Raw genomic sequence first — 26,780 nt, forward strand, 5'->3', positions numbered from 1 at the left:
TGCCTGACTTATAATTCTTCTCCACCCCACTGCCAGTCTCTTTTAAAGGACTCCCATTGTTACCAATTGTGCTTTCTACAACTGGTCAGAGGGCCAGAGGATAAAGGCATTCAGAGTGTGGGGGAGACGGTGGACCTTCCTTAGGCACTTTTCAGGGCAATTCCGAACCGCCTTTTGACTATCAGGACCCACTAAAGACCCAGAGTCTGCGGTTGCCTAGAAACGGCCGCTAGCTACAAGCCGCCAGCTCCTTAACTTTCCGCCTCCTAAACCCAAGGGTATTTCCGGTTCCGGCTGTGGGCCGGAGGAGACATGGCGACATCTTCTTCGACAGCTCCAGGGGAGGAGGACTGGTAACTTTGGGGCATGGGCTTTGGCTGACCCTCTGGATCCGGTTCGGGGGACTAGCGGCGGCCGCGGACTGTCCGTATGGCGGGCATGTGGGGCGGAGCGAGGAATGAGGGATAACAGAGACGCTGACATCTTTCTCTGAGAGAGCTTCTGGACCGGGGAGCGGGTGGGTGGAGGGGCACTGATCTAAGCGAGAGACGACCGGATCTGCGCTGATCAGGCCAGGGCGAGCCGCGCCTTATCTGGTTTGACCCTTCTTTCCTCCGGCCTCATCCCATCCCATTGTCTCTTCTTGAAGTGGATTTGCTCAGGGTCCCGGGGAATGCCTTGCTCATCGTATCGTCCCACCTCCCTTTTTCACCTCGCAGAACCTATGTCCTCCAGCTCCCGCCCCCCTTTCCCCGTGGATCATCCTGTTTCCGCCGAGGCTTTCCTCAGCCTTCTCCCTTCCTGACAGTACTGAGGACGGTTGTCTGAATAAAGCCCTACACTTCACAAAAAGCTCTCTCAGTCCTTTTCTCAAGCGTTCTTAGAAGAGACCAGAACCTGAAAGGACTCCGGGATTTGGAAAAAGGATAAATGTGGGTTCGCTCCACATTTTATTAGCCGTGTGATGCTGACCAGGCCACCTACCTTCTATGAGTCAGTGTCCTCGGCTGTGAAAAAGTGGGTGTGGCATCTACCTCATAGAATAGTTGGGAGGATCACGATGGATTTGTAACATACATCCACCTCCTTTTCACTGAGTTGTAGGCATCTGAGGAGACTAGATGAAGCCTGACGGGTAAAATGATTTGCCAGAAGGTACATGGTTATGACTACAAATTCGGGTTGTCTGAATCCAAATCTTACATCCTTGGTACTAGGATATTCTGCCCCCCTTCTCTTTTTTTTTTTGTCACCACTTTACCACCATCCCATCCCATTCCTCACATCAAGGCACAAGTCACAGTTAGGCTGAGTGAAGTATTGAAGGGCCTCTTGATGGAGGCTACACCTCCGTGTTTCATTGATTCAGGAAGCCCAGTCAGTGCTGGCCTTTACTGAGACCATCTGGACTCATGGTTTTCAACCTGTTCAAGGGAATATAAAGATTCTGAGTAGACACTTTGATCCTTGGAGAGGGCAACAGTGATTGCAGAGCTATTTGTGGTGTTCGGAGACTTAAAAAAGTTTTGAGAACCACTAATGTATAGGCCATGCTAAGAGCAGCACTGCTCTTGGTGAAGAAGGAACAGCAAGAAAGCAAACCAGGCATGCATCTTTTCATGTATTACCGATGTCACCCTCAGCGTCATCATGACTGCTCTTTCTGTGATTAAAAATGTGTGTTCTCTGATTTATATCAGGACCACTGGATTCTGACCTGGACAGGTTGATGTAGATCAGCTATACAACAGGGTCATAAACACATTGAATACTAACTACATCCTTCTTTCCTTTTAAGGGAAAAGCTTATATACAAATGTAGGCTAGCTACTATGGCCAGGATGCTACTAGGTACCTTACATAAGCAAATCCCTTTCATCCTCACAATAACCCTAGAGAGTAGATGGTATTATTTATGTATGTTAGACAAGGTAACTCAGGTTTACAGAGATAAATAACCACTCAGATCACATGGGTGCTAAGTGATTGGTACCTATTAACGACTCCAAGACTGATGGCTCTTCCACTACTACATAGCTTTTATATCATCTTGGTCTGTTTAGGTTGGTATCTCCGAGATAGGGTGACTGATACTGGCAGTATATGTAAATACTGGGATCCACATGAACCATAGTGTAGGGAAAGCCAAGAGTGGTATTGGTAACCTTGATGTTAATCAATGGACATCATATTTCTGGGTCAAAGAGATGGCCACGAAGGAATAATTAATAGCACAACAAACTTAAATAGGGAGTCAGAAAACCAGGCTCTCATCTGAGTTCTGCCTGTTAAGCCTTGAGATTTGGGCTAGTCATTTCACCTTCCTGGAAATCTGTTTCCTTATCTGTTGGCAGAAATGATCTCTAAAACTCTGTCTCTCTAGGGTCCTTCCCTCTGAAATTGAGGTGTTAGAATCTATCTATCTGGATGAACTACAGGTGGTTAAAGGAAATGGCAGGTATGTATTCAACTAGGGGCAGGCATGAGTCCCCTTAGAAATGAGAGGATTCCATGCAGAATCTGTGAGTGTTGATTGAGAGCTAATGTTTCTCATGTAGATAAAGACTGTTCCTTTCATTCCCCACCCCCCAAAAAAGAGCGAGCCCAGTGTTTACTTTCTCTGCCCGCTTTGCTATCTCACCCCCATCCTCCCCAACCCTCCAGCCCCTACCCAGTCACACCCCAGGTCTCCACTTCATCCACCTACAGATCTTCACCATGGGAGGTGTACATCACCCTGCACCCTGCCACTGCAGAAGACCAGGATTCACAGTATGTCTGCTTCACTCTGGTGCTTCAGGTCCCAGCACAGGTGAGTCCCCTACCTTATGGCAGCAAAGGGAGGAAAGGAAGAGGTCCTGGGGTGGAGTACTCTAGCAGTAACTTGTGGTTTTCTCCTACAAGTATCCCAATGAGGTGCCACAGATCTCTATTCGTAACCCCCGAGGACTCTCAGATGAACAGATCCACAAGTAAGTGGGCTGGTCAGAACAGGGAAAACTCGAGATACAGCTCAGTCTGGTGAGGGAAGGGAGCAGGCCTAACATTTGGTTTGCCTTCTTCCTCTAGGATCTCACAGGCACTGAGCCACGTGGCCACAGCTGGGCTGGGTACTGCCATGCTCTATGAACTTATTGAGGTAAGAGGTGTTCTAGCCTTAGGAGATGTCCTTCCCTTCAAGCTAGAGCAGTTTCTTTCAAGGGAAGCCATAGCCTAGAATCGTGAGTGTATCTGTTCATTTAGTCCTTGTTTAAGTAGGTTTAAATCCAGAAAGATGAGACTCTCTTCTGTTTCAAAAAAATCTCCCAAAAAGCAGTTCTAAAGCTTTCCCAAGTTGCCTATTCCATCATCTTGATAGAAAATTACTTTTCCTCATAACTTGCATTATTCTTGCTTCAGCTTCAGTGCATTTTTTGTTCTCTTGGCATTGGCAACTGAAAGTAGCAAGATGGATCCCACCTAGAGGGTCTTTGCCACAAACATTTGAAGGCTAGTCTGCCATTAGAGCTGACTAGAAAAAGTCATGGTTTTTTACTGAGCTTCTATCCTAGTGAAGGAAACAACCCACATGAAGTGACACCTAGAACCACAGGTCACTTTTGCTGTTTGAGATTAAAAACACACAATTGAATACAGCCTTGTTTTCCTCTACTTTGAGGAATATTCTTCTCTGAACATTTTTAGAGAAATGTTCAGAAAAGAATAAAGGCAGGTGGTCTCTGGTGTCAGAGTGAGTGTGCATGGACCATCGTAGCAGTCCTGAGTTAAGCCTCCACAATGCAGCTTTGAACTTTGTGGAATTCCAGAGTATTAGCTATTGAAATAACAGTGCAAATGCATATTTGATAGTTCAACTTGATGCCTTTTTTTTTTTAAATAATCTTTATTGGTTTCAGAGAGAGGAAGGAAGAGGGAGAGAGAGAGATACATCAGTGATGAGAGAGTCATTGATTGGCTGCCTCCTGCATGCTCTCCACTGGGGATCAAGCCACAACCCCGGCATGTGCCCTGACTGGGAATTGAACCGCAATCTCCTGGATACTAGGTTGATGCTCAACCCCTGAGCCATGCTGGCTGGGCAACTTGATGCCTTTTGAATTCTCTGTTCCTTTGGGTTGTCCATACCTTGACTTTCTTCTGAAAGCCTACTCCCGAACAAACTCACTGGGGCAGTGATTTCAAAGGCAACCAAGAAAGGTCTCCCAGAAGATGTGTTTTCACTGAACTTTTTTTCTCTGTAAGGTATATTATTTTCATTCTCAAGAGCTATTAAAGGTGACTAAGTAAATGAGTGGGGAAACAAATTGGATTTTGAAGCTGGGCAGATTGGGGGAGGCAGGGCAGGGACTTAGAGCAGGATTGATTCCAAGCAGATGCGGCATCACCAAGACAGAAATGTGTGAACATGAGGTAACAGGCCAGCTTGGTGGGAGCCAGTCCAGCCAGCTACTTGTGGGAGCAGTAGATAGGCTTTGCTCACAGTTCTTGCTGCTGCCTCATTTGAACAGTGTCCTTTCTCTTCTCAGAAAGGGAAGGAAATTCTCACGGATAACAACATCCCCCATGGCCAGTGCGTCATCTGCCTCTACGGTTTCCAGGTGGGTCTCTCTCACGCCCTGGGGTCTGCTTGGGCTGGGCAGTGGAGGGCTGGTGAGAGAGCTCTGACGCAGTGCCTTATATCCATACTCCCTTCAGGAGAACGAGGCCTTTACCAAAACGCCCTGTTACCACTACTTCCACTGCCACTGTCTTGCTCGCTACATCCAGCACATGGAGCATGAGCTGCAGGCACAAGGACAGGAGCAGGAACAGGAACAACGGCAGCATGCCGCAACCAAACAGGTGAGCCCACCAGACGCTGCTCACATTTGACACAGCGGACACAACCTTTCCTCTCCCTCCACTCCAGGGGCTGTTAACCTTGTCCTATTCATGACCACTCACTTCAGTCTAGCAAAAGGGCATCCTGTATACATGTAATCACACTAGATGCAGTGTCACGGGGTTCCAGACCTCTAGTTAAACCACCCTAATCTGTCCCACCTCACTGCTCAACAGGCATGCCTGTGCCCTTCCATCCTAGCCCTCAGCAGATTAGGCTGTCTGTCTGGGTTGGGCAGCTGGCAGTCACCCTGGGCCATGAAGCAGGGGTGGGGTTTTCTCCTTTCTTTTTAGAAGGCTGTCGGTGTGCAGTGTCCAGTGTGCAGAGAGCCCCTCGTGTATGATCTTGCCTCACTGAAAGCAGCCCCTGAACCCCAACAACCCATGGTAAGGGAAGTCCCTTCTAAGCATTTTCCAAGGGGGAAGGAATGCCATCTTGTTTGCCTCAAAAGGGCTCCGGGATTGGGCTGAACCTGGGACTTCTACAACACCACAGACCCCACTGGGAGCCCAAGGCTTCATCTAGGAGCCTAAATCTGAGGGATAAAACCTAAAACTGTGTGCAGGTCTCCTGAGGCAGTCCTAGAAGAGCAGGGGGCTCAGGTCTACCTTCTGTTTATGCTTCCCTCCCTGCCAATCTGCTCCCTTCCCACCAGGAGCTGTACAAGCCCAATGCAGAGAGCTTGCGCCAGCAAGAAGAGCTCAAGCGGCTCTACCAGAGGCAGCAGGAGAGGGGGGGCATCATTGACCTTGAGGCTGAGCGTAACCGGTACTTTATCAGCCTCCAGCAGGTGAGGAAATGGTTTCCTGCAGTGATGCCAAGCTTCCTATGAACACCCCTCTGCCTTTGCCCTAGGGTGAGCTTTGTTCCACCTAGGGCGGTTATAGGCTGATGGTGGTCAGTTCACTGTGTGTGGGAGAGGCCTGTAGTTCCCTGCATTGAGAAGCTGAATGTCTTTCACTGCATGTACTCACTTCTTTCTAGCCTCCTGCCCATTTGGAACCTGAGTCAGCTGTAGATGCCTCCAGAGGATCCCAACAGCCCAGTGCCCTTGCCACAGAACTGTCCACTTCATCAGCTGCCCAACCTACCCAGTCAACTCCTCTGCCTATGGCTTCCCAGTACACGTGCGAGAAGATTCCAGGGACTGGACCAAATCAGCAAAGGTCGGGCGAGACACAGAAAGCTATCCTAGATCCCCCCCGGGCCAGTCGAGGCCCCTGGAGACAGCCTGAACGGAGGCACCTAAAGGGAGGGGAGTATAATGCCCCAAAAGGTACCAATAATACTCAGGAACTGTCACCTCCTGAGGGGTCCCCCAAGGAGCCAATGGACATAAGGCCAGAAGAACCCTATAACCAAGGGGTTGAAGGTCCTTCCCAAGAGAATGGGCCTGGCAACTGGCAGGGTCCCCCGCGCCGCAGGAGTCGGGACTGTGCTCGCTGGGAGCGCTCCAAGAGTCGGACAGCAGGTTCTTCCTATCCCCACCTACCTCGGGGTCGGGGAGCCTACCCACCTGGTACTCGAAGGGAGCCCTTGAGCCTGGAATCTGAGGATGGTTCCTAGCAGTACTATGGGGGGACAGGGAAATGGGGGTAAGAGGGGGGCAATAAAGAGATTTAGCCTTGTTTGGCTTTCTTTGCTCAGTAGCACCAAGTCTCTGAAGTATGGCTGTCTTTCTAAATTCCTAGTAAGGCTGAACTGTAGGAGAGTAGCCCCAACTTTACCCTGAGATCTATCCCATGAGATTCAGGTCTAGGTCAGGAGGAGTCTTACATCTCAGCTAGTGTAGTGGATTTCAGGGAAAACTAGTGGTTGCCAACATTTAAGCAATCTGCAGGAACCACCCTGCCCTGTAACCCACTGCGTATACCCACATTTTATGTGTGTGTGTGTATATACACACACGGTATCCGAAAAAAATGTATACACACTTCGAAATATATTTTAATAAACACTGCCTTTATAATTACTCAAAGTTTGTGCATACATTTCTTTAGGATACCGTATATATATATATATGTGCTTTCAGGTGGAGGACTGTACTTTTCTGTTTACTGTAGTGTCTTCTCTTCCCCCTTTGTCACTAACACTTGTATAGGTGGATGCTTGATGCCCCTGCAGGCACCTGTGATTGCAGCACCTGCTCTTTACTCAAGTACCAATATAGGGAGGTCAGAGACCAGAGCAGTGCGGCAGGTGTTTATTGCTCCCCTAGAGGACAGCTGAGCACAGCCTCATCGTCACCTCCTCAGGGACTCAGCATTTTGAATTGCCCCTGTCGGGTCATTTTTATACAGCATGAAGTAGCCCTGTATATGGGCAGGACTAATCTGAGTTGTAGCTTGAAGGACACATTCTGCAAAGTCCTCCGCTAATGAAGGTGCTTGGCCTGGATAGAATCTCTGGAACATCTGAGTCAGCTGCCAGTATGAGCAGTAGCCCACGTACTCCTTCAGGTCTACTCTCCCTGGGCGTATCAGGGCAGGGTCCAGTCTAAAGGGAAGGCAGCAAAGCAGAGTCACAGGTAGTATAGTACCACTGGTACCCCCAAAATGGTGGTCCCCTCTTAACTTCCTGATTCTCCCAAGGTACTGAGTTGGTGAAGGCTAGCTTCACAGTCTCCGTGCCCCACTCCTTCCTACCTGTCAACGTGGTTGGTAGTCATGAACACGATGCGGGCCTCAGTGGAAGCCACACCATCCAAGGCATTGAGCAGTCCACTGAAGGTGAGACGACCTAGACCTTGGTACTTTACTGGGTCTAGAGGAAGATAGAGATGAAGCATGGGTGATCAGTCATAGCCCTACTTAAAATTAGCCCCTTCTATTCCCCACCGCATTCCCCTGCTTATTTGAGCCTCTTCTGGGCTCTGATTATTACCCAGGCATCCTCCATCAGCCTTCTGGGTTTATACTTATACTATTTCTCATTTAGAAGCATCCCTTCCCTCAATTCCCTTCACTTACCCTGCACAGCCAGGTCTCGACTGAGAAAGGCAGCATCCACATCCTCTAGGAGCACCAGGCTCTGCTGTGGGGCCGCACTCAGCAGGTGGTTGAGCCGGTCATCAGAGAGGCTGGAGTCTGTGAGACTCAGCAGGCATATACTGTGCTCCAGCTCCCCAGCCAGGGCTGTGCTATGGAGGATGGGAGGACAGGTGGTCAGCAATCTGGGAATTTGTCCTTGGGCCCAACTGCTTGTTCCTGACTATACTAGGTGTGTCTTCCACCACCCACCCTAATGTTCCACATGCCTTATGTTTATCCTGGTCCCTGGTTCCCACATTCTCTTTCTAATCCCATCAACCCAGTTTTTCTCCAAAGAGAAATGTTAACTCTACTCACATAAAACTGCTCTTTCCACAACCAGGGGGCCCATACAGCAGATAGCCACGTCTGTAGGGAATGCCTGGGAATACAGCCGGGATTGTCATCAAGACCTAAAATCAATCATGCAGTCTGCCCCAGATGTCCACATTCATTCCCAACCCTGTTCCCTGGACACCCAAGGACCTTGGTATTTGAAATCATCCCCGTAGGCAACTTTTCTTTCCCCTTCATCTCTGGGAATTGGGTTAGAGCTGTATATCCACCCCATCTGGCCACAGAGACTAGCCCATTTCCTCTTATTCAACACCACATCAAAAACAGCCTGGCCAAGACTCCAGCTGCTGCTTACCTCTGTCAATGTACCACTTGGGGTTATCAATGAATTCCCGGACATCTCTGATAATCCGGTCAGCCAGACCCTGCTCTAGAACCACCGAATTCAAAGGCCGGCGGCGGCGTGGATATCCAAAGGGGCGCCACTCAGAGCCCACGGCTGTGTACATCACTGTCTTCCCCTCTTCCTGCTGCAAGGCCAGCGCTCGAGCTGAGAGGGAGGAGATGAGACAAAACAAATATTCCTCTCTGCCATGCCACTAAAGTAGAGCTGTGCCAAAACAGCTTAACCTAGCCCCTGCTCCCCTGGGCTCAGATCCTCCAAGCTTCTCTTCCTCTGATGTCAAATGCCCCAACCCGGCAACTCCCCACAGAGCCTGCTTGTGTCATCACCCCACACCTTCCTCCAGGATGTTGAAGAAAACCTTGCGGTCAGTGCCCAGAGCTGTGAAGGTGACAGACTCCCAAGGAGTACCCGTCTGCAGGTCTATCATCTGCATCTCTCGACTTCTTTCTACTCGGATCCATTTCCCCTGATACCTGAATAAGAATGGTCAAAATGGGGTGAATGAATGGGTCAAACCCGGCTGCCTCATTCTCCTTTTCTACTCTCAGAGCCCTCCCTGCCTCCCAACCTTACCAGATAAAGTGGTTTCCTGGGCTGGGGACAAATTCGAACTTAGTAGAGATGCGACCACTCTCATGTTGAAGGTATGAGGTCTCAACGCTGAGGTGCTGAGTACGGGTACTGTGGCGGGTGAGCCAGCTAAGCAACCAGGCATAGCTCCTGTCTCGAGCAGGGACTTCCAGTGTGATCATGTAATGGCGCCGGAATGCCACCAGGCCCAGTTGGGCACCCTTCCGGGCCAGGGCCAGGGCGGTACCTACACCCACCAGCCCAAATCCAGCCCCAAAGTAGGGATTGTCCTTCAAGGTCAGGACAAAGTCTGAAAGCGGCATCTTGAAAGGGAAACAACCTTATAGGCCCTGAGGCAATTTCAAAACCTGGGGATGGGGAGCAGTGGGAATGGGGGAAAAACAAGATTAGTTAAACTGGATTCCTCAATCCCTCCTCTCCCCTCCCCCCACCCTCTTCCAGAAGCTGGGAGCAGGAAAGACAGGTCAGCCAATGTGCACTTCAATATCCTCCCCTCATGAGGTGGCCGTGGTGTTGGAATGCAAGGGCTGAGACTCTAGGCCCCTTGTCCCATTTTGCCCGTTACCCTGTTCATACTTCAGTTTTCTGCCAGGGAAATATATCTGGAGATTCTTTAATCCTAAGAGAACAATGTAACTGGCTTCACAACAGGATAATGGACAGAATTTTTGTAGTCCCCGGGACCAACCAACTTAGCAGGGGATGAAGCCATTCTCTTCCATTGACCTGTCAGTAACCACCATGCTTTGTCACCATGAGTAATGTCCTTCAAATATCCTCTCCTTTACATATTCAATTCATAATGTCTTCTTTAGCCCTTTAATATCTCCCACCTGAGATACTTAAAATTTTTAGTTCTTGAAATGGCACCTTAATGGGGGGGGGGGGCGTTCTCCATCTCCTGCTTCACTAAACTGCTACACAGGGGTCCAGGTCTTTCTTCATAAATATCAGTTTCAATCCTATTTCTCTCCCTACTCCCAACACCCCTCAAAAGGCCCCTGAATTAGGTAAAAACTCTGCCTGGTAGTCAAAGCCCCCCACCTACCTACCTTTCATGGCTTAGCTCCTAAACTGTTGAACAAATATGCGAACCACCTCCCGCCTCTTGGCTCAAGCAGTTAGTTCTCTCGATTCGGAAGCCTATTCTAATTTATTCTCGCCAACTGAAATCCTGCCCATTTGCTACTTCCTCCATGGAGATTTTTCATAATCCTCCGCAATAAAACGTGACTGGGTCTAATTGTAGACGGTAAGATCCCGAGGGGTAGGAAGCCAATTGGTTTCTAATACGCCTCCCCTGCCCCCTGCCACTTAGCTCTGCGCCTGGCACGCGGGACGAAGAACTGACAGCAGTGACCTCCGCTGAGGCTCAGAGCTGGATACAGAATTCCAAAATACCTATGCATGGAAGGCCACAGACAAAGCCCTTCCCGCTCCGGGCTCTGGTCGGACGCGCTCTCCCGAAGCCCCTCCACACCCCAGCTCGCGCCTCCAGCAACGTGGTTTGGGATACTGAGCCACTCCACCCCCTTACCGCCGTGACTCTCTGGCCCTCCCTCTCAATGGTTTCACCCCGCCGCACTCCAGGGAAGCTCCGCTGGGCCCCACCCCCGAGATCCTGCATCTACTTCCCGCCCCGCCCACCAAGAAGGCCCGGCCACTCTGCTCCACAATTCTCGATGGTACTCCTCCTCTGTCCTCAAGACTGGAGGAGTCGGGGGGGCGGAGGGGCCGATAGAGAAAACCATAGAGCACTCCTCCCGCCGCCAAGAGGAAGAGAGAGTGGCCTCCCTATGCCCGCTGCCCTAGAGTTCCGCTGGGCAGGAGGCGGTCGCATAAAGGGTGTCCCTGGAGGCGGCTCCAGCTTCTGGCCGACCATAGAGATGCGGCTCCCTCCGGCCCTGGGTCGGTATGTAAGTCGCCGGCTGCGGGGCGGGAACTAGTAGGGAATGCAGGGGGAGCGAGCTGGAGGCAAAAGTTTCTCGTGCCCCAGGATGAGGGTGGGCCTGGGAGGTGAGAACCCTCGGGAGGAGGTGGTGAACACGCCGAGTGGGGCCCAGGAGCCCCGGTGCCTCAGTCGCGTCACTGCTCTGGACCGCGCCCGCTTACCCGCTGCCTGTCTTCAGGACCATAATCATGACGATTGTCCATCCCAACCCTTGCAGGTTACAAGTCGGCTTTCCCATTCTCTGGCTCTTGTGATTCCCGCACCCGCCCAACGATGTGGACACTGTCATCGCCTCCACTTCACAAACAAGAAAGCTAAGGCCACTGTATCTGTCCAGATCCACTCGGTGAGTCAGAGCCCCCAGGCAGGTGGAAACCGGGTGCTTTAGTACCCAGGCCAGGTCTCATTCATTCCCCAGGTCTTCTCTCTGCCTTTAATCTGTTAGGAAGCCTTCACAATGGAAGTGATATATGTGTAGATTTGTAAAGGATAGTTGTTTAGCCAGACAAGAAAGATGGAGAAGGGGGAAAGGCCCATGAAGGTGAGACAGAGACAGACACACGCATGTGTGAGGGTGTGGAAGCAAAAGAGAATGTGGTGCTTCTGGGGAATGGCAAGTCATTGGTATGACTGGTTCTGAGATCTGTTGAGAGGGGAGGTCAGCAGGGGCCAGAAGTACCTCAAACCCTGGCTAAAGAATAATGAGATCATAAAATGTTAAAAGGGGAAGGTACCTCTGAGAGCCCTGACCCCACCCAATTTTGTTGCAGATAAGAAAACAGACCCAGATCACTGAATGATTTGACCAAGGTCACTTAGCTCCAAAAAACAAAAAAACCTGCAGTGTTTAATATATTGGCCAAATTTTATTTTCTCTCTCCCAATATTGGGCCCTATTATAATTTTTATACTTTTTGTTCTAGACATTGTCATAAAAAGAAAACTTCTAGGTTAACTAGTTGTGGCATGTTGCCATGCAAGGAAATGCCTAAGTGGGCAGGCACTAGGTTGTCCACCCACACCAACTGGGAAGAAAGTGAGAAATCTAACTATATTTTGTTTGGTTTCTCTTATGGTTGGTTTATTAGCACTTAAGAGACCACAACACACAAGTTGGTGGTGATGACAGACCCCATGTTGGACTCACAGCCAGCCAACAGCACTGTGGAGATGGATGGACTGTGCTCTGAGCTATTGCTGATCCCACCACCTCTCTCTAACCCTGGAATCCTGGAGCCCATCCAGAGCCCCTGTCCATCTGAGAACCCTACACCTTTGCCTGCTGACCCAAGCTGCCTGCTGGTAGAGGCCACAACAACTGAAGAGGACACAGGGAATATGGAGATCATTGTAGAAGCAGTAGCTGGAAACCTGTCACCAGGTGCTCCTGGAGAGACCCCAGGTACGAACACAGTTGTTAGCAGGCCAGTGCGACAAACAGCCCTGAGGTTTTGTCTGCTATTTTTGATCCTTGTATATCTAAGTAGAATGAGAACACAAGGTAGCATCCTATTTTTATACTACAAAATGTAATTTGATTTGCAGCTGGTAAATGTTGATTGAAGGCTGGCAAGGTGGTACACAACCTTATACCAAGCTCTTGGCAATTTTTCCCTGGGAGAGCATCCTGTATGCTTGGCAATAATCCAGAAAGGAAGACCTTTCAGATACCTCTGCCCAATCCTCACTCCAGTAGTCTTTGGGGATTCTTTCCCAGGAACTGCACCCAGGGATTAGATTAGGCAAAAGGCCCAGCCTCTCTCCTCACCCAGGCCTTGGCAGGGCTTCCCAGAGGTAATCTGGTATTTCCCTGCCCCAGTTTCGTGTGTATTACACTTAACTCATCCAAGGCATGTGGTTAAGGGTGAGAGTTGACCATTTATACTTATGCTGGAAGAAAGTTTCTCCCCTTTATTCTTCCCACATCTACAACTTTTTATTTTAAGTAGCTTCCCTGTTTTTTAACTGCCATCTTTCATCTACAGTTGTCACAACTTCCTTTAGCAGGGTACAAAATATACTGGGAAAGATTAGCTAATTTGATCACATAATATTTCTAAACTTCTATGTGGTGAAAGAAATAATAAATAAAAAACAAACCTGAGAAAAATATTTGCAATGTATAAGAAAGAGTTAATACCTTTAAAATTTAAAGAGTTCCACAGTCAGAAAAAGAAACAAAGGGGAAAAGAAATCTATGTGAAATTGACTAAAGAAATAAAAATAGTGAATAACCATAAAGATGCTTAATCTCACTAACACACAAATAAATTCCAGTTAAAAATAACTATGAGATGCCATTTTTGTTTCTTGACTTTGGCAAAAGTTGAACATCTTTATAATATCTAGTGTTGGTGAGGCTATGGGGAAACAGACCCTATTCTATAGCTTATGGAGAGTATAAATTAGCTAATCTCTTAAAGGTCAATTATCTACATAACAAATTTTAAAATATGTGTACTCTGACCCAGTAATTCCACTTGTCAGCATCTGTCCTATGGAAAGACTCGTGCACACACACAGGGATGCGGAGATAAGGATGTGTAGGCTGGCTTTAATTGTAATGGTTGGAAACAACTCAAATGTCCATCAGGGAGGGCAAAATTTCATTTCGATTTATCTATGTGCTGAAGCACTACGAACTGGACAAAAAATATGAGGTAGATCTAAATTACAGAGAAAAATATCTTTGATATATAGCAAAGAAAAAAAGAAGCAAATTGCAGAAAAATGACCCCAAAAGACCTGGGAGGATATAGACTAAACTGTGTGACGTGGCTTTTTAAAAAAATACATCTCTGTATCATTTGAATTGTTGCACTGAATTTTTATTTCAACGAAAATATAATAAAAAGGACCACCAGAATAAATGTGAGACAAACCTGGGCTTGAGCCATGGCCCTGTTAATAAACATGGTGGCATTAACCTCACAGAGTCCCTCTGCTCATAGGGCAGTTGGACCAAGAGAGTGCTTGGTCTTTCTTTATCAAGGCCCTCCCCGTTGCCTAAGAAATGGCAGTGATTATTATGAACATGATTTGGCTCTTTTCAAATAGGATGTTCTCCATGTTGTGAATTGCTGTGCCTATGGAAATCTCTTTACAAAATATGAAAGTAACACTTTGTCATTCATATTGCAAATATTATCTCCAGATTATAATTTTCTTTCTTTTTTAATAGTTTCTAATTTTTTATTTGGGCAAAATATATTGCCTTTTATTAATGCTTTCTGGATTTGATTAATGCTTGTTACATTCATTTAACAAATATTTATTAAGTACCTCTTTATGCCAAGTATTGTGCTAGATACTGGGAATCCAAACGCATGTGCAAGATAGACTATTCCTGCCCTCGTGAGGCTTACAGTCCGGGTGCAGAACCAGACTTAAAGTCTGTCTCCATTCTATGAATATTAAAAGATTCACCTATATTTTCTGCTAGTAACTAACTCCTATGAGTCTCATTCTATCTGATTCTGTGCCTTTCTCTGTTGGTCCTCTGCCTGCAGGTGTCCTGGTAAAGGTGGTGGAGGTGTACTTCTGTGAGCGCTGTGAGCAGAGCTTCGCAGAGCCCACTCTGCTGGCCCTGCACCAGTGCACTGAGACCCTTATACAGCCTGTGCAGGTCCTCTCTAGCTCCCCGTGCTCTGTGGAGCTACCCCCCAGCAACCTCACTCTCCCTGGCCCTCTGCAGGGCCAGAGCCCACCCGATATTCCCCTACCATGCCCTGTGTGTAGACAAGAGTTTGCCCAACCCCAGGCCCTGAAGAGCCACTTCAAGATTCACCGGGGCCCTCCTGACACCTTCTCCTGCCCAGAGTATGACTGTGTGTTTTCTGCTGAAGATCGTAAGGGTCTGCAGCTCCACCTGAGGCAGACCCACAGAGTGGTGGTTCCTGTGCCCTGTTCTTTCCGGGGATGCCCCCTGCTTTTTGGGAGCCAGCAGGGCATGGAGCTGCACCGACAGGCCCATTACCCTTTCCACTGCAACCATTGCAGCTTCATGGGCTCCAACGTCAAACTCTTCCGGCAGCATCGGCGCAGCCATGGGGCCAGGACACAGGGAGAACTGTCAGCTATTCAGGGTCTTCCAGCCCAGGAGCTGCTGCCAGGTATGAGGCCAGGGGCCTAGGAGTATGCCACCTGGAAAGGCAGTTGTATCTAGTGCCATGGGTATGTGTCTGAATACAAGAGAATCCGGAGTAGTGGCTCAGAGGACAGAACTACTGACTGACGTGGGAAGGCATTCAGAAAGCTTGGACCAGTCAGAATATATGGGATACTGAGAAAGTCTTTGTCTGTGACAGTGAGTGAAATTTGGCTTCAGCTACACTGTAGCTTTGAAGTTACTTAACCAATATTCTCTTCTGATTCATTTCAGAACTTCTGGAGGGCAAGAGCTAAAATGCCCATAGCCACTGGTAGAATGCCTTTTGATGACCTTTTAGAGCAATGGGATTGGGTAGGAGAAGCTGGGGTTGTTTTAAAAAGAAACTTTCGGGGAGGGTGTTCCTTCACTGATTCTTTCTCCTCTTAGTCTCAAAAAAAGGACGTGGGTTGAGTAGAGGAGCGGGAGGAAATAGAGAAATCAGGCCAGGAGAGGCCAGGATTCTGATGAGAAAATTTGGCTAAGGCTCATTTGTGTTCTGCTCCCAAACAGAAGACCCTTTTTTTCCTGGGAAATAGTCATAGGTCTTTGCCTTACCAAAGCAGCTGCCTCTGTTGAGGAATAGAAGGGATAGATTTGAGGCGACAGTATGACCCTGAATTGCTGAGTTGGGTTTCTCAGTAGAGAAGTTTAGAGTTGAGGGTATGTTCACCGGCACTGAGCCAGCAGCCTTAGTCCTGGGGACCTATGCCAGGGAAGTGCAGTCCACCCATTCTCTACCTCTCAGTCCCCTACCCCCAACTCCAGTGACCTCAAAGCTCTCATCTTCAAAGGGTCTGAGGAATTATTTACTTTAGGTTGGAGCATTACTGGTGGCTTTGCTCCTGGTCTTCCTATAAGAACCCAAGATTCCCTTATGCTAAATGAGGAAGGGGTGATTGATTCTGCCAGCCAGTAAGAAAAGAAGTAGAAGCATTCAGTGCTGTCATTGGCCCCTGTAGACTTCATCAAGTTTTATGTGTCTCCAGCTCCCCAACTGCCCCCAGGGGAGGGACAGCCTTCAGAGGAAGCAGGTATGCCCTTGCCTGGGCAAGAGTCAGCTGAAGAGGACATAGAGGAAGAGGAGGAGAGTGGCACCCTGGAGGACTCCCAGAAAGGCCAGGGGGCTCAGCATTTGGAAGGTAATGACATGATTAGGTTTGAACCTCTTGGTGGTAGGGAGGAATGGATTGTGGAGAGCCTGGTGTTGAGGCTCTAGGTTTAGTTTCCTGAGCTTTGGTTCAGATCCTTTCATTCTTAACAGTCCACCTTGACATGTCTAGTGGGAAAGTGATAAATGGTAAATGGGTAAAGACTCTAGTGACACAGTATGTAGGGGTAAAAAGAGTTTGTGTTCTCCTGGGCTGGCTTTCCTCGGGCAGAAAACTCTTTTGCAGGGAAGGAATGGATAATATCCATAGTTTAAAGATGCCAAAGGTTATTGATGATCAGTAGCCTGTCTTGTCTGGCATTGAGCCCCCTAAGATTTTTTGTTTTTTCTGAATCCTTGCTTCCCAGTTTCCAACTCAATAGAACAGCATTTGAAACCCATCGCACAGGGAGCATGTTTACTGTCAGGTATATAGGAGAAATCTGATTATATTTATACCAGCTCCCCATGACCTAGAACTCATGAGCCCATGTCTGGAAGTTGGAATACTTTACTGTCTTCTCTTCTGCTCATTCCCCATGAGATTCCTTTCCTTCCAACCAACCTGCTGATCCTTCCGCCTGCCCCCAGGAACTTGGGCAGGAAAAACAAGAATGTTCCATCCAGATTGTTCTTTTGAGCAACTCTAGGCAGAGGCTCAGGAGTAGTGAGTGGGTGGCTGGGTAAAGCACTTCAGACAGGCCACAGCACTGTCTCAGAAGTTCTTGTGATTTTGTTTCTCTAAATACTTGCATTTCTTGTCTTCTTTGAGACTATAATATTTGAGATGCTGTTGTTTGGTTTCCTAAAGAGGAAAGGGAAAGGCACACACTGTTTGTGTCTGGGAAAATTGTGCTTCTCCCATGATCCATCCAGCCCCTGATCTGTCGAAGAATCTTGTTCTCAACCTTCTCTGCCTCTCCCTCTCACAGGGGATGTGGCTCCTGGCACCGAGTCCCTCTTTAAGACCCACATGTGTCCGGAATGCAAGCGCTGCTTTAAGAAGCGGACCCACCTGGTGGAGCACCTACATCTCCACTTCCCAGACCCCAGCCTCCAGTGCCCCAACTGCCAGAAGTTCTTCACCAGTAAGAGCAAGCTGAAGACCCATCTGCTGCGGGAGCTGGGCCAGAAGGCCCACCGCTGCCCACTGTGCAACTACAGTGCAGTGGAGAGGAACGCACTCAACCGCCACATGGCCAGCATGCATGAGGATATCTCCAACTTCTACTCAGACACCTATGCCTGTCCTGTCTGCCGGGAGGAATTCCGCCTCAGCCAGGCCCTTAAGGAGCACCTCAAGAGTCACACAGCAGCAGCGGCAGCAGAGCCGTTGCCCCTGGGCTGCTTTCAGGAAGGCTGCAGCTATGCAGCTCCCGACCGCAAGGCCTTCATGAAGCACCTGAAGGAGACCCATGGGGTGCGGGCTGTGGAGTGCCGCCATCACTCGTGTCCCATGCTCTTTGCCACAGCCGAAGCCATGGAGTCCCACCACAAGAGCCACTATGCCTTCCACTGCCCCCACTGTGACTTCGCCTGCTCCAACAAGCACCTGTTCCGCAAACACAAGAAGCAGGGCCACCCTGGCAGTGAGGAGTTGCGCTGTACCTTCTGTCCCTTCGCCACCTTCAACCCGGTGTCCTACCAGGATCATGTGGGCAAGATGCATGCTCATGAGAAGATCCACCAGTGCCCTGAGTGCAGCTTTGCCACTGCCCACAAGAGAGTGCTCATCCGCCACATGCTGTTGCATACAGGTGAGGTGGCTTCCTTCTTCACTGTAGTATAATGGTGGTGATGATGATGGTGGCAGACGTACACATGAAGGGCTTTGCATTCATTGTCTCCTTTGACCTAGTATTCCAAGAGATAAATCTGGTATTTGGAATTTATGAGCCTTAAGCTGAGTGTCACTAAGCTGAGCTTTAGTCTGACCCAGAGCCTGTGCCATTGTGCTCTATCTGTAAGGCCCTGTCCAGTTATGCCCACCCCTAGTCAGCCTTGGGTGTGTCAACACCCAGCCTCTTAAAGTAAAGAAACCCAGATGAGGACAGATAACCTTCCTTTGCAATTCAAGTTTTGGGATGTGCTGTGAGAGATGGGGCAAGGGGTCTGTGCCATCCATACATGTTATAGCTTTGGCAACCATGACACTGAAACATGAGCCCATTCAGTGACCTGGAATTTGCAGATATTTCAAGTCAGACTTTTAATTGGTTACCAGCATTATTGATGCTTTGAGTGAGACAATCAGATCAGGTTTCCTGCCACAGCATCACCGCATTTGTGATCTCTGTGTAAGACATTTAAAAATCTCATTGAAGACTCTTTAGTTTAAGAGGATAGTTTTTAAGCAGTTCTGTACAAAGCCATTGTTGTTCCCACTGATACATGCTTTAGTCACAAAATTTCATTTTATGAGACCTTTTCTAAAATCTTACGTCTACATAGTGCTTTATAGTTTACAGATTCTTTCATATATGTTATCTGACTTAATCCATAATAAGTATCTTGTAAGAAAGGCAGGTAAGGATGAGAGACTCTGAAAATGGCCTGTTTCAGAATCACCCAGCTAGTAACAGAACCAGAGCCAGAACACTGTGTTGCTTGCCTCTCACCATAGGGAAAGGGGCTGAGTGGGTGGGCAGGGATCATAGGGAAGGGTCCTGAAGAAACCTGGCCCCCAGCTTCTTAGTGCCAGGTACTGACCAACACCAGGGACAGTTCGCCCTCAAGTTCTTGCTGGGCATCATGGAGGACTTTGGGATATCTCATTTAATCTTCATATCCATCATGTGAAGTCAGTATTTAGTTGCCTTCTTTTTGAAAACAAGGAAACTGAGACTTGGGTTAAATGGCCTGCCCAGGGCCATATAGTAGTAAGTTGGAATTTGAGCCACCACTTAATACCTCTGTGATTTCTCTGTGCCTCAGCTTGTTCCTCTGTAAAATGAGATAATCGTAGCACCTGCCTCATAGGGCTGTCGTGGGGATTGAGCGAGAGGCATTCTTATACAGTGCTCAAAAGGGTGCCTGGCACAGAGCCGGCACTATATACATCTTGACTATTAATATCTTCATTGCTGTGTTGGATTCCAGAGTCAGAGTTCTTAACCACTGTTGTATTGCCTAATTTTTCTCCTCTTCCACAAAACTGAAAGGAATTGGGCTATGTGGAGCAGTTGGCTGTTAGTGCCAGCAAGCTGTATAACAAGTCAGGAGTGGACTTTAAAGCTAGTTTTGCAAAGCTCAGTCTTCACTTCTCCTCTTCATTGGTGTCGGAGCAGAGGAGGAGCTGTCTGAGAGGGCTGCGAAGTCGCATCAACTCTTGTTATCAGCACGTGAAGCTTTTGCTCCTGCCTAGCATCCAGACAGACTTGCTGGGGAAGATGGTCTGTCTGCTCACTTGATCTGTGTGTGACCTGTGTTCTCTCCCCTCTCATCCCCACCCCCACCCCTACATAAGGTGAGAAACCTCACAAGTGTGAGCTGTGTGACTTCACGTGCCGAGATGTGAGCTACCTATCCAAGCACATGCTGACCCACTCCAACACCAAGGATTACATGTGCACTGAGTGTGGCTATGTCACCAAGTGGAAGCACTACCTCAGTGTGCACATGCGAAAACACTTAGGGGACCTCAGGTATGCCTGCCTCCATCCCTATCCCTAGAACTTCAGGCTAAGCTAGCCTCCTCTTGAATTTAGCTGTGGCCCCAATGCTCTTCTGGCCCTGGGGAGACTCCTTGTAAAGCCCTCTCTGCTCCTGCCACCTCAGCTCCATTGCCTGCCTCTGTGCCTGTCGCCCAGTCTGCACGGTGAGAGATCTCTGGGCTCAGAGAAGGGAGTATAGACCCAGAGTATAGGCTTAGACACCAAGGTGTCAGTTGAGTTCTCAGAGACTAGTCCTGGGAAAGTAGATAGACTACACTGTCGCCCCAATCCTGACCACTTCCCCTCTGGGTACAGGTGGCAGGGTATTTCTCTTTGGCTTTCATGCCTCCATGGGAGAATGGGAACTAGGAACAGAAGCCTGCCCTGTGGAGCTGTAGGCATGTCAGCCTCTTAGAAGTCCACAGTGGGTTGGTGATTCGTGATATCTTCCCTTTAGGGCGCAATATAGAGTAGGGGCTGGAACAGAAGCCCTGAAGCTAGGCTGTCTCTGCCCTTCACTGGACACCTATTTCATAGGGTAGTGGGAAAGAACATCGAGTTAGATGATGCATGTACAATACTGAGTGTAGAGCCTGACCCATAGTAAGTAGTGACTGTTAGTTGTTATTGCTGAGTTATAGTTGTGATTTTGCTCCCTCTCTCCCCGCCCCCCCCTTCCTCATCAGATACCAGTGCAATCAGTGTTCCTACCGCTGCCACCGGGCTGATCAGCTGAGCAGCCACAAGCTGAGACACCAGGGCAAGTCCCTGATGTGTGAGGTGTGTGCCTTTGCTTGCAAGCGGAAGTATGAGCTACAGAAGCACATGGCTTCCCAGCACCACCCCAGCAAGCCAGCTCCACTCTACCCCTGTCGCTACTGCAGCTACCAGAGCCGCCACAAGCAGGCCCTGCTGAGCCATGAGAACTGCAAACACACCCGCCTCCGTGAGTTCCGCTGTGCCCTCTGTGACTATCGCACCTTCAGCAACACCACCCTCTTCTTCCACAAGCGCAAGGCCCATGGCTATGTGCCCGGGGACCAGGTCTGGCAGCTCCGCTATGCCAGCCAGGAGCCAGAGGAAGCCAGACAACAATGCCCGGCACCTCCACCAGACTCAGAGTCCTCAGGCCAGCTATCGGCCCAGCCTGTGGGGCAGGACCATGACCCTGGGGCTGTGGAGGATCCCAGCTTGGACCAGGCTCTGGCAGAGGCCAGTGAGGACAGTGCTGGGAGACAGGATGGCAATGAAGTTCCCCAAGGGAATGACCTCGTTGGCAGCCCAAGTTCAGCAGAGGTAGATGAGGGCAGCTGCACACTACACCTAGAGGCCCTGGGAGTAGAACTGGAACCTGTGGCCGAGCCACCCCTGGAGGAGATCACTGAGACAGCCCCTGTAGAATTCAGGGCCCTGGATCCCTCAGGGCCCCTGAGACTGGAAGAGCCAGATGGGACTTTGACAGAGCTGTCTACCTTTGAAGGTGCTGGCACTTCGGGCTTGGGTTCTGAAGAAGAGCCCATTCTGGAAAAGCCAATCCCTGAGCCCCCCAGAAATCCTCCTTCCTCTGAGGAACCCCCTAACAGCTGGGTGGGAACCTTCAAGGCAACTCCACCCACTGAGACAGCAGTCCTGCCCCAGTGCCCTGAGTCAGAGTCATTACTCAAGGCCCTGAGGAGACAGGACAAAGAACAAGCAGAGGCGCTGGTACTGGAGGGGCGGGTTCAGATGGTAGTGATACAGGGAGAGGGGCGGGCCTTCCGCTGCCCACACTGCCCTTTCATTACCCGCCGGGAGAAGGCCCTGAGTCTGCACTCCAGGACTGGGTGCCAGGGCCGCCGAGAGCCCCTGCTGTGCCCTGAGTGTGGGGCTAGTTTCAAGCAACAGCGTGGCCTTAGTACCCACCTGCTGAAGAAGTGCCCTGTTCTGCTCAAAAAGAACAAGGGCTTGCCCAGAGCAGATTCACCTATCCCTCTGCATCCTCTGCCCACTGGCACCCAGGCCTCAGAGGCTGCAGAAGGTGGGAAGCCCCCACTTGCACCATTAGAAATAGAGGTAGTGCTCCCAAAAGATGCTCCTGAGCTTCCTAGGAAACCAGAAGAAATAGAGGAGCCTCTGGCCACACTCTCCAGCTCCACAGTACTTCCTGAAGGAAGCTCCTCATCCCCAGAGACCCCTGAGAAGTTCCACTTTGAACAGGGCAAGTTTCACTGCAACTCTTGCATGTTCCTTTGTTCTCGGCTCTCCTCCATCACTTCCCACGTAGCTGAAGGCTGCCGGGGGGTACGTAGTGGAGCAGGAAAGCGAGGAGCCTCTCAGACCCCGCCTGTTGTGTCCCCACTGAGCAATGGGGACTCTGTTCCCCTAAACAGTGGGAGTACAGAGTGCAGCCCTGGTGATGGGGACACAGCTCTGGTTCCAAAGCAGAAGGTGGCTCGCTTCTCCTGTCCTACGTGTCCCTTTAGCTGCCAGCAGGAGCGGGCTCTGAGGACTCACCAGACCAGGGGCTGCCCCCTTGAGCAATCTGAAGAGTTGCACTGCAGCCTCTGTTCCTTCACCACTCCTGCTGCTGCTGCCCTGAAGCTCCACCAGAAGCGAAGGCACCCCTCTGTGTCCCCAGCCCGTGGCCCCCGGCCCCCTCTCCAGTGTGGGGACTGTGGCTTTGTCTGTAAACAGAGCAGGTGCCTGCAGCAGCACCAGCGGCTAAAGCACGAGGGAGTGAAGCCACACCAGTGCCCTTTCTGTGACTTTTCCACCACTAGACGTTACCGGTTGGAGGCTCACCAGTCCCGACACACAGGTGTTGGCCGCATCCCCTGTAGTTCCTGTCCCCAGACATTTGGTACTAACTCAAAACTGCGCTTACACCGGCTGAGGGTACATGACAAAACACCCACCCATTTCTGTCCACTCTGTGACTATAGTGGCTACCTTCGCCATGACATCACTCGCCATGTCAACAGCTGCCACCAGGGCAACCCAGCCTTTGCCTGTCCCCAGTGTGAGGCTCAGTTCAGCTCTGAGACAGCACTCAAGCAGCACACCCTGCGCCGGCATCCCGAGCCTACACCCCCAGTCCCCGGCTCCCCTGCAGAGGCAACTGAGGGCACCCTGAACTGCTCCCGCTGTGGGTTCCTGTGCCCCAGCCCTGCCAGCCTGCGAGGACACACGTGTAAACAGCACCCACGGCTTGAGTGTGGGGCCTGCCAGCAGGCCTTTCCCAGCCGACCAGCACTGGATGAGCACCGGAGGCAGCAGCATTTTAGCCACCGCTGTCAGCTCTGTGACTTTGCTGCCCGGGAGCGGGTGGGCCTGGTGAAGCACTACTTGGAACAGCATGAGGAGACTTCAGCTGCAGCAGCCTCAGATGGGGATGCTGGCCAGCCCCCTCTGCGCTGCCCCTTTTGTGACTTCGCGTGCCGCCACCAGCTGGTACTAGATCACCATGTGAGAGGGCATGGGGGCACCAGGCTCTACAAGTGCACCGATTGTGCTTACAGCACCAAGAACCGGCAGAAGATCACCTGGCACAGCCGCATTCATACTGGGGAAAAGCCCTACCGCTGTCACCTCTGTCCCTATGCCTGTGCTGACCCCTCTCGCCTCAAGGTAAGGTCAGGGACCAAGGGGGCCAGGAGTACAGGCTGTGGTGTTAAACTGCCTGGGTTCTCTAATCTTAAGTCTCCTAAATATTAGCTTTATGACCTTTGTCAATTTCCTTAATTTTCCACACCTCAGATTCCTCATCTGTAAAAATGCGATAGTACTTTATAAAGTTGTTATGAAGATAAAATTCCATAGTATGAAATTTGATAAAGGCATGTAATTGGTTGGTGATAATCTAGATAATAATAACTAATATTTATTGAGCACTTACTCTATGCTGGGCACTAATCTTAATCCTTTGAAAAATATGAGATATAGCTACTTTTACTGTTTCTTATTTACAGATTATTAAGCTGAGAATTAGGGGTTAGATTACCCAAAGACACAGGAAATAAAGTGGCAGAGCTGAGATAGTCTGGGCAGATCTAGGGATAGGCCAAATGGGTTAGGTTGGTGTCAAAGTGGCCAGATTGGGGAACCTAATTGGTAACAGGAATATGGATAGGATGGGAGCAGGGAACAGGGTTGTCTGCCAACAGTCTCTCTGCCTTCTTCCCCCATTTCCTCATCCATTGAGTACCCAGGGGTGCACATTTTCTGGGCATATTCTTTGCTCTCCCCTCCTCCAGTACCATATGCGGATCCATAAGGAGGAACGGAAGTATCTGTGCCCTGACTGTGGCTACAAGTGCAAGTGGGTCAACCAGCTCAAGTACCACATGACCAAGCACACAGGTGAGTCTGCCTGGTTTTGACAGACCCAAGGGGTTCCCCCATTCCCTGGCACACCCAACTTCCTGAGGTGGTATATGTCCTTACTCAGATTCAGGGTGCACATCAGTTTTCACACTGGGGTAGTGGGTAGGTCAGATGGCTAGAATAGCTCCTCAACCCACTGAAGACCTATCAGAATCAGAAGAGAGGTGAACCTGAACCTGGGTATGTATACTTTTCAAAGGCTCCCCAGGAGATTGTGGTACCAGGTCACCCACCTCCCGCTGAGAACCCAACTCAAACATGAATGACCAAGGGCACGTCTACCTGGTTTCTACAGACCCGATGGAACCATCACGAGTAACGAGGAGAAAGTGGGAAGGTTCACCTGTTTTAACTTACCCTATTTTTCTCCCGCTTATGGAGTCCACAAACTACAGGTTCTCAGAAAATGGTTAATGGTTATATGCCTGTGATTGATGCACATGATCTCCTCATGTGAAGGAATTGAGCAGATGTGTTTCAAGGCCCTCTGGGTCTATGAATGCCACTTCTTTCACCTCTACCCTCTTCCCTCTTGAACATTTTGACTTCTTGAATTGAACGAGGAGTTGTATTTTTTTTTTTAATCCTCACCTGAGGATGTTTTTTCCATTGCTTTTCAGAGTGGAAGGGAGGGAAAGAGAGAAACATCCATGTGAGAGAAACACATCAATTGGTTGCCTCCCCCATACTCCCCAACCGGGGCCAGGGATCGAGCCTGCAACCTAGGTACGTGCCCTTGGCTGGAATAGAACCCGGGACCCATCAGTCTACGGGCCGACGCTCTGACCACTGAGCAAAACCAGCTAGGGCAGGAGTTATATTTAAATGCATCCCCAGCTTCCATGAGTACCCCATGACCAGAAGGAGGTTGGAATTTCCCATTTGGAAACCCTACCATATTTGAGTGTCCATTGCTGTCAGGTGCCTGTTTAAGGGTCCAGTTAGTTATCAGTGCCTGTTGAGCACCCATGGTATACAAGGGGCCGTGTTGGGAGAAAGGGACAAAAATGTCAGACAAGACTGGAATATTCCAAAGAGATGGCATTAGTCAGATTGCTGCTTGTGTTCCTTATGTCCCAAGATCATAGTGACTCTTATGGTCTGCTGAACCCTGTTCCACCCCCTTCAGTGGTGATTGTTCCCTGTCTGCCATGTCCTACAGGACTGAAGCCATACCAGTGTCCCGAGTGTGAGTACTGCACCAACCGGGCCGATGCACTGCGTGTACACCAGGAGACCAGGCACCGGGAAGCACGGGCCTTCATGTGTGAGCAGTGTGGCAAGGCCTTCAAGACACGCTTCCTGCTGCGCACCCACCTCCGCAAGCACAGCGAGGCCAAGCCCTATGTGTGTAACGTGTGCCACCGTGCTTTCCGCTGGGCTGCGGGCCTGCGCCATCATGCCCTCACCCACACCGACCGCCACCCCTTCTTCTGCCGTCTCTGCAGCTACAAGGCCAAGCAGAAGTTCCAGGTGGTTAAGCATGTGCGCAGGCACCATCCTGACCAGGCTGACCCAAACCAAGGCGTGGGCAAAGACCCCACCACCCCCACGGTGCACCTGCATGATGTGCAGCTGGAGGATCCCAGCCCTCCTGCTCCTTCTGCTCCCCCAACTGGACCTGAGGGCTGAGGGCCCAGCCCATCTCCCAGACAAGAAGAGGGTGTGGTCCAGGATTGCAGGCTGGAACCAGAGCCAGCCTGAGAAGCTCAAAGCATAAGGAAGGGCTGGCTTTGGAGTGTCAGGTTGTCTGGAACCGTCCTAGGACTCTGACTATAGTACTTTGAAGTTGACAACTACGTAAAAGAGACATGAACCACAAATTGATTTTGTGTTGAGAACCACTGTGTTTTTAACCTGTGAGGTCCTAATTTCTTCACCATCCCTCCACCAAAGTCCCTGACCATAAGATCTTGGTTTTACCAATTCCATCTTTTCTTTCCTTGCTATGTCAAGTCCTATTTTCATTCACCATCCTCAAAACAGTTGTACTGAACCGCATGTGCTGTTGTGCCTAATGCTCTATAAAGCATGTTAAACAGAATGATCACTAGCTTGTAGCGTCCATGTCCCTATTTCAACATTCCAGGCTGTCATCTTGATCTGCTTGTCCCCTCTTAGACCTCTGCCTCTTCTTACTCTCCTTCCATCTGCACTGAGTGATTGATTCTCAAACAGGGCCAGGTCTGCCTTTCCTCTATTCTAGAGCCTGTCTTGGCCCTTGCTCTGCTCCCTATTTCTGAGCCACTTTGTCTACCTGTAGAGGGAGGACTGCCACCCACCAAGCTTCCTCATAGAAGCAGCTTTAATTC

The 26,780-nt window shown here is 49.8% G+C and overlaps 3 protein-coding genes across 9 annotated transcripts; 2 read left to right on the forward strand and 1 right to left on the reverse strand.

Moving 5' to 3' along the window:
• The first annotated feature begins 294 nt into the window (after positions 1–294).
• Positions 295–6,771, forward strand: RNF25 (ring finger protein 25). Of its 3 annotated transcripts, none has more exons than XM_016196815.2 (10): positions 295–353; positions 2,384–2,458; positions 2,710–2,812; positions 2,905–2,972; positions 3,070–3,139; positions 4,527–4,598; positions 4,696–4,842; positions 5,176–5,268; positions 5,538–5,672; positions 5,867–6,771. In XM_016196815.2, exons 1-10 carry the CDS (start codon positions 313–315, stop codon positions 6,446–6,448), a joined length of 1,386 nt encoding a protein of 461 aa, XP_016052301.2. In that variant the 5' UTR covers positions 295–312; the 3' UTR covers positions 6,449–6,771. The 3 variants fall into 3 exon arrangements, with proteins under 3 accessions (XP_016052301.2, XP_087675718.1, XP_016052299.2); XM_087819592.1 differs by having other exon boundaries at positions 5,179–5,268; XM_016196813.2 differs by lacking the exon at positions 295–353 and adding an exon at positions 460–1,017.
• Positions 6,772–6,886: 115 nt separating this feature from the next.
• BCS1L (BCS1 ubiquinol-cytochrome c reductase complex chaperone) lies at positions 6,887–9,548 on the reverse strand. The gene is made up of 7 exons (XM_087819380.1): positions 9,188–9,548; positions 8,948–9,087; positions 8,564–8,758; positions 8,230–8,293; positions 7,852–8,021; positions 7,528–7,645; positions 6,887–7,378 (listed from the first exon to the last, which is right to left on the reverse strand). The coding sequence occupies exons 1-7, from the start codon at positions 9,505–9,507 to the stop codon at positions 7,126–7,128; spliced, it is 1,260 nt and encodes a 419-aa protein (XP_087675506.1). The 5' UTR covers positions 9,508–9,548; the 3' UTR covers positions 6,887–7,125.
• A 1,446-nt stretch (positions 9,549–10,994) lies between these two features.
• Positions 10,995–26,512, forward strand: ZNF142 (zinc finger protein 142). Of its 5 annotated transcripts, none has more exons than XM_016196805.2 (10): positions 10,995–11,121; positions 11,374–11,502; positions 12,245–12,558; positions 14,666–15,268; positions 16,293–16,445; positions 17,386–18,210; positions 19,920–20,097; positions 20,793–23,712; positions 24,339–24,444; positions 25,631–26,512. In XM_016196805.2, exons 3-10 carry the CDS (start codon positions 12,279–12,281, stop codon positions 26,098–26,100), a joined length of 5,535 nt encoding a protein of 1,844 aa, XP_016052291.2. In that variant the 5' UTR covers positions 10,995–11,121; positions 11,374–11,502; positions 12,245–12,278; the 3' UTR covers positions 26,101–26,512. The 5 variants fall into 5 exon arrangements, with proteins under 5 accessions (XP_016052291.2, XP_087675719.1, XP_016052290.2 ...); XM_087819593.1 differs by having other exon boundaries at positions 10,995–11,117; positions 16,266–16,445; XM_016196804.2 differs by having other exon boundaries at positions 10,995–11,117.
• Positions 26,513–26,780: the final 268 nt, after the last annotated feature.

Source organism: Miniopterus natalensis, chromosome 8 (genome assembly GCF_054644295.1).
Source record: "Miniopterus natalensis isolate mMinNat1 chromosome 8, mMinNat1.hap1, whole genome shotgun sequence".
In the NCBI taxonomy this organism is placed as follows: Eukaryota; Metazoa; Chordata; class Mammalia; order Chiroptera; family Miniopteridae; genus Miniopterus; species Miniopterus natalensis.